Source organism: Etheostoma spectabile, chromosome 3, assembly GCF_008692095.1.
Source record: "Etheostoma spectabile isolate EspeVRDwgs_2016 chromosome 3, UIUC_Espe_1.0, whole genome shotgun sequence".
NCBI lineage: Eukaryota > Metazoa > Chordata > Actinopteri > Perciformes > Percidae > Etheostoma > Etheostoma spectabile.
In genome coordinates, this window is record NC_045735.1 from 14,261,830 (window position 1) to 14,271,369 (window position 9,540).

General features: G+C 40.2%; 1 protein-coding gene across 1 annotated transcript in view; it reads right to left on the bottom strand.

Annotated features, from left to right (window-relative positions):
* inppl1a (inositol polyphosphate phosphatase-like 1a) overlaps positions 1-9,540 on the bottom strand; it is a 25,273-nt gene that overhangs the window by 3,959 nt on the left and 11,774 nt on the right. Inside the window, exons 9-22 of the mRNA XM_032510041.1 lie at positions 8,720-8,818; positions 7,006-7,156; positions 6,207-6,313; positions 5,751-5,853; positions 5,349-5,545; positions 5,025-5,142; positions 4,119-4,215; positions 3,841-3,979; positions 3,635-3,734; positions 3,050-3,138; positions 1,685-1,766; positions 1,398-1,487; positions 725-838; positions 205-381 (exon numbers count right to left, since the gene is read on the bottom strand). Of these exons, the coding sequence (XP_032365932.1) occupies positions 205-381; positions 725-838; positions 1,398-1,487; positions 1,685-1,766; positions 3,050-3,138; positions 3,635-3,734; positions 3,841-3,979; positions 4,119-4,215; positions 5,025-5,142; positions 5,349-5,545; positions 5,751-5,853; positions 6,207-6,313; positions 7,006-7,156; positions 8,720-8,818 (1,663 nt within the window). The remainder of the gene's footprint in view (positions 1-204; positions 382-724; positions 839-1,397; positions 1,488-1,684; positions 1,767-3,049; positions 3,139-3,634; positions 3,735-3,840; positions 3,980-4,118; positions 4,216-5,024; positions 5,143-5,348; positions 5,546-5,750; positions 5,854-6,206; positions 6,314-7,005; positions 7,157-8,719; positions 8,819-9,540) is intronic.

Below are 9,540 nucleotides of genomic sequence, written 5' to 3' on the forward strand. Positions count from 1 at the left end.
ATTTTTGTCACTTTTTCAATGTTGTGGGTGCTTTTCTTTACGTTTTTGGTGTTTTTTTCCAAAGGTTTTTGATATTTTTAATCTCGACATTGTCTTATTTCGACGGCCCAGAAAACTAAAAACGGGTCAATTTGACCCGAGGATAACATGAGGGTTAAACAACATCAAAGAATTCCACGGCCACACCACAAACACTCTTTATACCGTAGGACTCGTATCCATCCAGTGATTTCACAGTCAGCAGCAGATGTTGGTCCTGCAGGTACTCGATCTCTGAGAGAAGAGGTTTGAGCGTTGTTAGCTGCTTGTTGGACCAGCCCACGCGCAGGAAGTTGACGTTGTCACTGCTCTGACTGTCGTTCTCATAACTCTTCTTAAACTCTGCAGATGAGAGACAGAGAGAGAGAGAGAAATGCAGGGCAAAGTGGATGGGAGAGAGGACAAAGGGAAAACAGTGGGAAGGAGAGGTGGGAAGGAGAGAAGGTAGATGTTTCTATTCCATTTCATTCCAAAGTACATGGTGGGCAGGAGGCGGGGATGCAGCACAGGTCAAACATGGATTTGAGTATAAAGGTTTACTGACTGCCTGAGTTAGGGAGGGAGGGAGAAAGATACCAAGAGAAAAAACATACATATTTTTACTACATCCACACGGTCTTACAGAAACCCTGTCTGTGCTGTATCTCCTGCTGGAGTTCTGTATGTGTGAAGGAGTTCTTCTCACCTTCCAGACAAGTTGAGTAGAATTCTATGAAGAACTTGGTTCTGCTCGCTGTCTTCACTATGGCTTCAATGCTCTCAAACTCAATGTAGGCCTGCTCTGAAGACTTTGGCAGACCTACACAGCACAGGGGCGGGGTAGACAAATAAGATCTGAGTAGGTAAAGCATAATAGCATAATAATTTACAAGGGACAGGAATCAAATTAGAAATTTACTTGTAAATGTGACATTTTGCTTAATGAAAGAAAAACGCAGAAAAATTGAACCCAGAAAATATCCCAGATCGTGAATGTGAAGATGTGAAACATTTTGCACTTAACTTAATAAATTACATTAACTTTAAAGCATTAGCTGTGATGCTACTTGAACAAAGACAATAAGTAACAGGGTGCTGTATTATGAAAGAAAAACTGTGAAAGAAACTGAACTAAACTGAAAGAAAGAAAAAAAAAAAAATCCTTAAGTTTCTTAAATGTTCACAAAATCCACCCTATTTGGAAAATCAGCCATTATGGCCAAATCATGTAGTCTATCCGCAGCCTTAAAGAACAAGAATTGCAAAAAAGAGAGACATAGTCAGACCAGGAGGGAGAGAAATTGACAGGAGGAGGAAATTAACAAAGAAAATTCAATGTTCAATTATTTTCGGGAGAATTTAACTATATCTACTTGTACCTTTCTTGGAGACAAACTGGGAGGTCACCCCAACCTCGAAGGTACCAAACACCGGGGAATGATCACTGGTCACAATATCATCTGTACAGCCTGGCAATCAAAAGAGCATATGTTTAAGTTTCCTTGTTAATATATCATATGAATTTCTGTAAATCCATATATAGAGGTTTATGATGTTTGGGTGAAATTACTCATTTTACCCAATTGCTAAAATTGCTAAAAGAGAGCCTCTGTTACACTGAATTGCAACAAATGTGTGTTGGATGATTTGCTGCTGATGGTCTCACCATAGGAGTTGCAAACAATGTGTGTTTCTGGGTATGACTTCCACAGGATCCTGTCACACCAGGACGGAACATTAGTCCTCATCTAGGACCGACAGAAAAGCAGAAGACACAGCAGAGTTATCAGTTGACAGAAATGGCTGGAAGGAAGTATATCTGTGATGTCGTTTGAGATAGGGAACTTTCACAGCCGCCACATGTAGTTCGGTTGAATTGTGCTTGAGTTTTTTTTCCCCCTTGGTGCGGTTTGTTTGGGCAGGAGAGAACGCAGCAATCGCATTTAAATGCCTACCAAAAGCGGACCAAACAAGTCGAGAACTTCCTGATGAGTTGGTCTCGGTACAGACGGTAACAGACTGCTGTCAAGCTCGTTGTCACTCGCGTTTCCATGGTGAAACCAGCCTTTGCTAAAGTTGGAGACAGTCACCGGCCCAGCAGAGCAAACTCTCTGTGACAATGTCTGATTTAAATGAAATGAGCTGGTTTTACCATGCAGATGCATCAGATCCTCCTTCACTAGTCACTAAACACAGGACCTTCTTCCTGTGTTTATTTTCTTCCTTATGCCACAGACATATCGGACCAAAGGGGGGTGAACGTTGATTGTAATACGTGATTTGTTATGACCAGTGTTGGGCAAGTTATTTTTTTAAAAGTAATTAGTTACAGTTACTAGTTACTTCTTCCAAAAAGTAACTAAATTAGATACTCAGTTACAAGCGCATGTTCAATTATTTATGATAAATCTGAATATTATAATGAAATGGACACTTAATACTTGTGTATTCTGACCATGGTGGTAAAAACCTTTAGCAGGAAAAAGTTACCCCCCCCCCCCCCTTGATTTCATGACGCCATACCTGTCTCTTGTTGACTGACTCGTTTGTGTTGTTTGTTGTGTCCGACTGCATGCTTTTGATCATCCACCCAACTCCACCTCTGATTGGCTTACCATGGAATTTTACTCAACCTCAGCCAATCGTCAGCATTTATGCGCTTGTCTCGTGCACAACCCACTAACCAAGGAAGAAAAAAAGTCTTTGCCTCTCGGCTCAGAGATCAAGTCTCTCTGATGAAAAAAAAACAGCTTCTATCATAGTAACACGCCGCATTTTTCGGCAGTAACGGTCACGGCGTTATTAAGATGGTAAGAGTAATCAATTAGATTACTCTGAAAAAAGTAACGCCACTATTTTATAACGCCGTTACTCCCATCACTGGTAATGACCCATTTCGGTACACTTGGATTTTTCCAGGTGTGAAATGAAACCGAACCAAGGAGAAACCGCTCTAAGTTTACAAACTCATCAACTGATTTGGACCAAAGCAAACAAACTATTGGTGTGAAAACGCCCTCGGTAAACATACCCCAGTGGCCTTCTGCTTCTGCCAGACATATGTGTCCCTTGAACCACGTTCATAACGGTAGGTGGGTGGGAATGAGATCTCTTCCTCCGCTGCAAGCAAGCAGACACACATTCACGTTTTAGAACTCATAGTTTGTATATTAGAATATTAATAAAAATCCCATTAACACGTTTGAGAGTTTCTTATAAATCTAAAACAAATGGATGGCAGAGACAATAGAAAGCCTCTCTCTCTTACTGTGCTTTTTGAAAGAGCTGACTGATTGGTTGTATTACAACATGAACATACATTCATCACAGACTGCTAATTACTTCTTATGTTGACACATTTACAGTATGTGTGAAACAGTGGCTGATGAGAGCAATGTTTCCCAGTCAGCAGGTTGCATTTAAAGTTAATCTCATATGACGTGAGTGCAAGAGAAAGCTCTCACAGTAAGGCTGGATTTAAGTCTCCCTTAACTTAATAAAGTATGTTGTCTTCTTCTTCTTCTTCTTCTTCCAATATCTATTTCCATTACGCACAGGGAAAGGAGGTAAACAGTATCGTAAGACAGAAGTCTGGGAGAAACGGAGGCATACTAACCAAAGCGAAGAAATACTTTATTCTTCTCCCTCTCCAGGTTGAGCTGGTCCACCTTCAGCAGCGGATCAAACTCCTTCCTGTTAATGTAGTTCAAAATCTCCTGCACATAGACACACAAGAGACAGCGCCACAAAATGAGGTGTCACCGAGATCTGCTGCAGTTCATCATTCCGTGCATGCGCGCCTGTGTTTGTGTTCTGCCTTACCTGTATGTCCATGTCCAGCCTGTAGTTGAGGTCTCCCAGCCAGAAGAGGTGTGTGAAGCGCAGTGAGATGTCAAAAGAGCTCAGTTGTTTGTCTCCTAGTGACAGCAGGCGGAGGATATCTAGGTAGTTTTGGTTCCTCCTAAAGGTGTCAAAGGTCATATGTGTCACAGTATATCCACCACAAAGTCAAATTGCAATGTTAGGGTTAGAAGGTACAAGACCCTGGAATACAAGCCATAAAGTCATAAATAATGTGTGTGTTGAACTGTGGTAGGTACCTGGCAATCTTCTCATTCCCTGATGTCAAGTGACAGTTCACAAAGCCAAAAGATGTCCCGTTGAACATAAAGGACACACCCACAGCTCCTTTGTTGCCTAAAACAAACGTCAAAATCCACTTACAAACTAAATATACGATTGACAGTAATTGACAGTATAACAAGTATTACTTTATTGAAAATAAAAACCAAGAACATAATACAACATAATATTTTTGATCCAGTTGTGAAAATTAATCACACTAAAATGTCAAGGTACTGCCATAAAAATATTTAGTTTAGGATAAAGAAATACAGTTTAAGTCTCTTACTTTTAAGGTTTGCAGAGTTTAAATGCTGTACTTGCATATCTACTTACTTTGTAATAATATGATTTTGTGAAATAGGGGCAGGACCAAATCAGCTAAATGCTTCCGCCTGCTCCTTCTCAAACTAATCCTTATCCTATATATCCTAATCCTAATCCTACAAAAAATTAAAACCACAAAATTAAACACAAACAATCAGAATTTAGCAAAAAATAAATATAAATATATATATTTTATATATATATATATTTTTTTGTTAAATTCTGATTGTTTGTGTTTAATTTTGTGGTTTTAATTTTTTGCTTTGTCCTGCAACATTGTTGATAGTTTAAGATAAATAAATACATGAAATGAAATAAATGAATGTTATGACATTTTAATCATACTGATACCAGGCGTTTTCTTCCTAATTCGAGTCATTCAATCATTCATGTGACCACAAGTGTTGTAATAACCGCTTTAATTGCCCCTTTGTTAACAGAAAAGTCAGCGTTTAATTGTGCAGTTATTCCATTGTTCATATTTTCCTCTAGATTTTGAGCATGAAGTAAAGCATGTGAAGGAAAAATAAAATCTGAACACTGAGTTCTGCTGTTACCCAGTGTGTTGGCGATGCCTGTCTTGACACTGGACATTCCCACGTGGCTGATCCGGTTCTCGTGTTCAGGTTTCACTAACACAGCAATTTTTATGTTCCACAGAGTTTGCACTGCGATCTACAACCAATGACAACAACAGACAGTGAGAAACCTATAGTCATTGTTTCTTTCAGCTTCAGTTTTGTCTCAACCTTCTTAAACGTAACATCTCCACTTTTTCTTCAAACGCCCCTCATGACTCAAATTACTATGGTATGAGCAGGCACAAATAACACTACTGTAATCAAAGAATGTGACGTTTACTAAGATATCTGTTTTCTCACCGGTTTATAATCCAGTTCTGTCTGTTCTTTCAACAAGGCACGTAGTGACTCCACCCACTCGCGATCACACACAGAGTTTTCTTGGCTTCCAAACACATAAAGGTCATGAGGGATGGTGACCGTCATCTCGTCTAGAGTTTTCCCGAGGCCACGACACAACACCCATGAGGCCTGAGACTTTGGCGCAGGCACTGAGCCTACCGATACAGACCAAAATGTTACATTCTCTTCAAGAATACTAATGTCATGTTCTGGAAATGCATACATTTGGGTTTTATTTCATTTTTCAATGCAACATATGAACATATATACCTAAGTCAGTGTGTGCTATTTATGTATGTTATGTTGAAAAGAAAATGGAATATGAACACATTAAAAATAATGTGTGTGTGTGTGTCTAACCCATATTCCAGCTGCCTATGAAGATGGAAATCATGTCTGGTTCGTCTTGGTTGGAATGTTTGTTCTTCATCAGCTGCAGCAGCTGGCAAAATGCCTCCCGCTTCTGGAACACACCGACACACACCGACACACACCGACACACACCGACACACACCGACACACACACACACACACACACACACACACACACACACACACACACCAACCAACACACAACACACACACACACACACACACACACACACACACACACACACTGTGAGGGAAGTTGCCTCAAAAGGGCACCTTGTTTTAAGTAGCAACACTTACAGGAGATAGGAGACTTACAAGATTGTGAGAGTATTTCCTTGTCAGTTTGAATATGAATGTGTCTGTAAGTGTGATGGTTGAGTGTGGTGTGTGTTGTGTGTGTGTGTGTGTGTGTGTGTGTGTGTGTGTGTGTGTGTGTGTGTAGACCTTGGCACTAGTAAAGATGAAGTCTTTCCGCTGGCTCTTGTCCTTCTCCTTTTCAAAAACAATGCCCAGTTTATTCTGCACCCGCTGAGACTTGATCAGCTGACGGACTGAGACAGATACACAGACGGGAGACAGAAGGTCAGAGATAGGAAGGGACAGAGAGAGAAAGAAAGAGAGAAAGAGAGAGAAATGCCGAAAAAAGCAAGGTCAAACAATTGATTGAGTCTGTTAAAGACAGTTAAATTAAAGGAAGGAGAACTATGAAAAGCCATTACATCCTCATATATATTTTCATGTCTTTACCTCAACTGCATCTCAAACAGATACCCTCAAGAATATTATGTTATTACTGGCTTGGATATAAAAATACACTTCATCTCTTGCCTTGGAGTCCAGAGACATTTAAACAGTTTCCATGGTGGGATGCAGCTAAAAGCGACACATTACTCAAGGTTTCCCACAGTGTTTTGTAGCAGAAGATGGTTACCTCTATCAAACATCAGACCACCTCCAATACCATCATAAACTAATGAATATAATGAATATACTTTTATGACATAAAACATTAATTATCAGGTAAAAGTGTAGAGGTGCGAGTAGAGGATTTCACACAGAGAATGTCACGCATTTAATGAATGTGGCTACTGGTTAGGCTGTCTACGAACTAAATTTACCTCAGTGAAACACTCTGTTAAACAGATTTCTGCTGAATCATTTCCTGGGGGAAACACTGATCACTCATCGCACAGTTCAGAAAATACTGGGGTCATTGTAAATGGAGTATTTGTTTAATTCTCACTTTTGTCATGTGTGAAGGTGGTCCAGTCCTCTTGGCTGTCCTTCACCTTCTTCATCACTACCAGTCGTCCTCCCTCCACGTCCACCGACAGAGTGTACTTCTGGCTCTTTCCTATCTTTGTCAGCTCTGCCAGGTAAACATCCAGCTTAACCTGAAGTGTATCAGGGGAAGCGGATTAAAAAATACACAAACTCACAGACACTGGAGGTGCTTGTAGTGCATTTATAAAAGTGTGTGTGTTCACAGAACTTTCAAATCCTCTCACCACCAGGGGTCTCCAAAATGAAAGTAGTAGACTTGTCTGTCCTAGGTCCCTCTACTGTTGTCACATAAAAAACAAGCTTGCTGCTTCTATGGCATTAACAGAGTGTTAGATCTATATAGCAAGATTGGGAAACTAAAAACTAAATGCAGGAATTTTGATGATCACACACAATGTCCTGAGTCTTTCAATTGTAGTTTTAGTTAACGGTTTGCAAATTTCTGTTACTCACATACTGTTCATTTATAGACAGATATTTTTTCTGATATTGAGTCATACTGTGTAAAACCCTGATGGGGTCAGTTTGTGTGTTAGTGGCAAATCAGGTGCCACATCTTAAACCTATCTCCACATCATAACAACACTTCTGTTCCTGTGCAACAGGAAGCTGCTGGAAGGAGGTCACCACAGAGAATGCACACTTGGCTGACAGCTAGTATTTTAAATCATTTACCTCTTCTGTCTTCTCTGACTCCCCCTTTTCCCCACCTATTCCTACTGATAATTATTTGGTTATTTAATTTGAGCTCTTCAACCCTACTATGACTCTTTCATGTTATTCTGACTTTTCCATTGTTTTTCTCTTTAAGTTATGTTGTTGGCACACTTTCAAAATAATTATATAACATATAATTATATTATATACTATAATCTTATGAGCAATAGACAACATTTTAGTGATGCACATTTACATGCATAATCGTTGTGAATGGGAGCATGATACCACAAGTGACAAATACCCTATACTATGACAAAGCCACTGCGGATGCCACTGGAAGTGCATTACAAACATTTCTGTCGGCTTACATTCTGCCGACAAAGTTCTGGCAGTGTGTTGAGGATATGACTTCACACACTGTTTTACTGTAATTCAGGCTCAGTCTGTACTCTGTGAAACAAAACCAACATCCCTTGATAGTAGCATTTCATAAATAAAATTTGCAGGCATTTCAGCATTCTACAACAGATCTCAGGTTTGCCTCCAGTCTAAAATCAACACATAATAATAAAAATTATCCATTGCCGGAGTTCCTTTTTCTGTCATAAAACAGGCAATATGAAAGATTTAAGATTTTGATTAAAAAGGTGTGTACCTAAATTGACTATAGAGTGGACTCAAGCTTAATGTCCCATAGGGGCAATTTGGCTTTGAGATCATTGAGTGTCTTAAATAGTTGACTTAAAAAATTGCTATGAATACAGGTATTTTTCACATTACCTTTCCCTGATTATTTAAAGGGTGTAAAAATAGTTTCAGTTTTTGGTTGATGCACTTCCAATACAAGGTCCAAAGCAAGAAACTGGAACTGCCTTAATACGGAACTCCTATCACCCTGCAGAGAGACTGCCACGAATACAATGTGTGTCTTTATGAGTGCGAAGGTGGTGTGTGTGCGTGTGTGTGCGTGTGTGTGTGTGTGTGTGTGTGTGTGTGTGTGTTTGTAGCTGTACCTCGAAGGCCTGCACAGGGATGGCTTTGCTATGACGCATGGAGAGAGGAGGAAGGGTGCATGGCGAGGCCAAGCTCATGTCCTGGAGAGCTTTCAGAGCCTGAGGTGACAAAAAGAAAGGGAAGAGCAACCACAATTAAAAGAAAGAACAAGAAAACGATTAAAGAGGGAAAAAGAAATGAGAGGACACACACACACACACACACACACACACACACACACACACACACACACACACACACACACACACACACACACACACACACACACACACACACACACACACACACACACACACACACACACACACACACACACACACACACACACACACACACACACACACACACACACACACACACACACACACACACACACAGAGTATTGTTTTCAGCTTCAGTGTTTCAAACAGTTTCCCATTTCCTAAATGTGATCTAACAGGAGCAGAGAAGGTGGAGCCAGTGACATCACATGAGTTAAGACATGCAGCCTGATTGCATTGAGGTCATTTCCTTCCCAGGCAGCTAAAGCCCCTTCTTACAAATGAAGTCTGAGTAAAAGTGGTGTCACTTATTAAAAAGGCCGAGCAAGTCAAACAGGACTTTCAAATCAGGGATTAAAGCAAAAAGGGTAATTGGCGAGGAACACTGTGCTAGAATCTTTTTGGGCATGATGAAAATACAGCCAAAAAGAATTTAGCTCCAAAACATGGACAGTGGAGTTGTAAAGTGTATGCTTTTATTTCACACCTCTGCATCCTGGTGGCTCAGCTCCACTGAGGCGTCTGTAGCACACCCTGTGTGTGTGTGTGTGTGTTTGTGT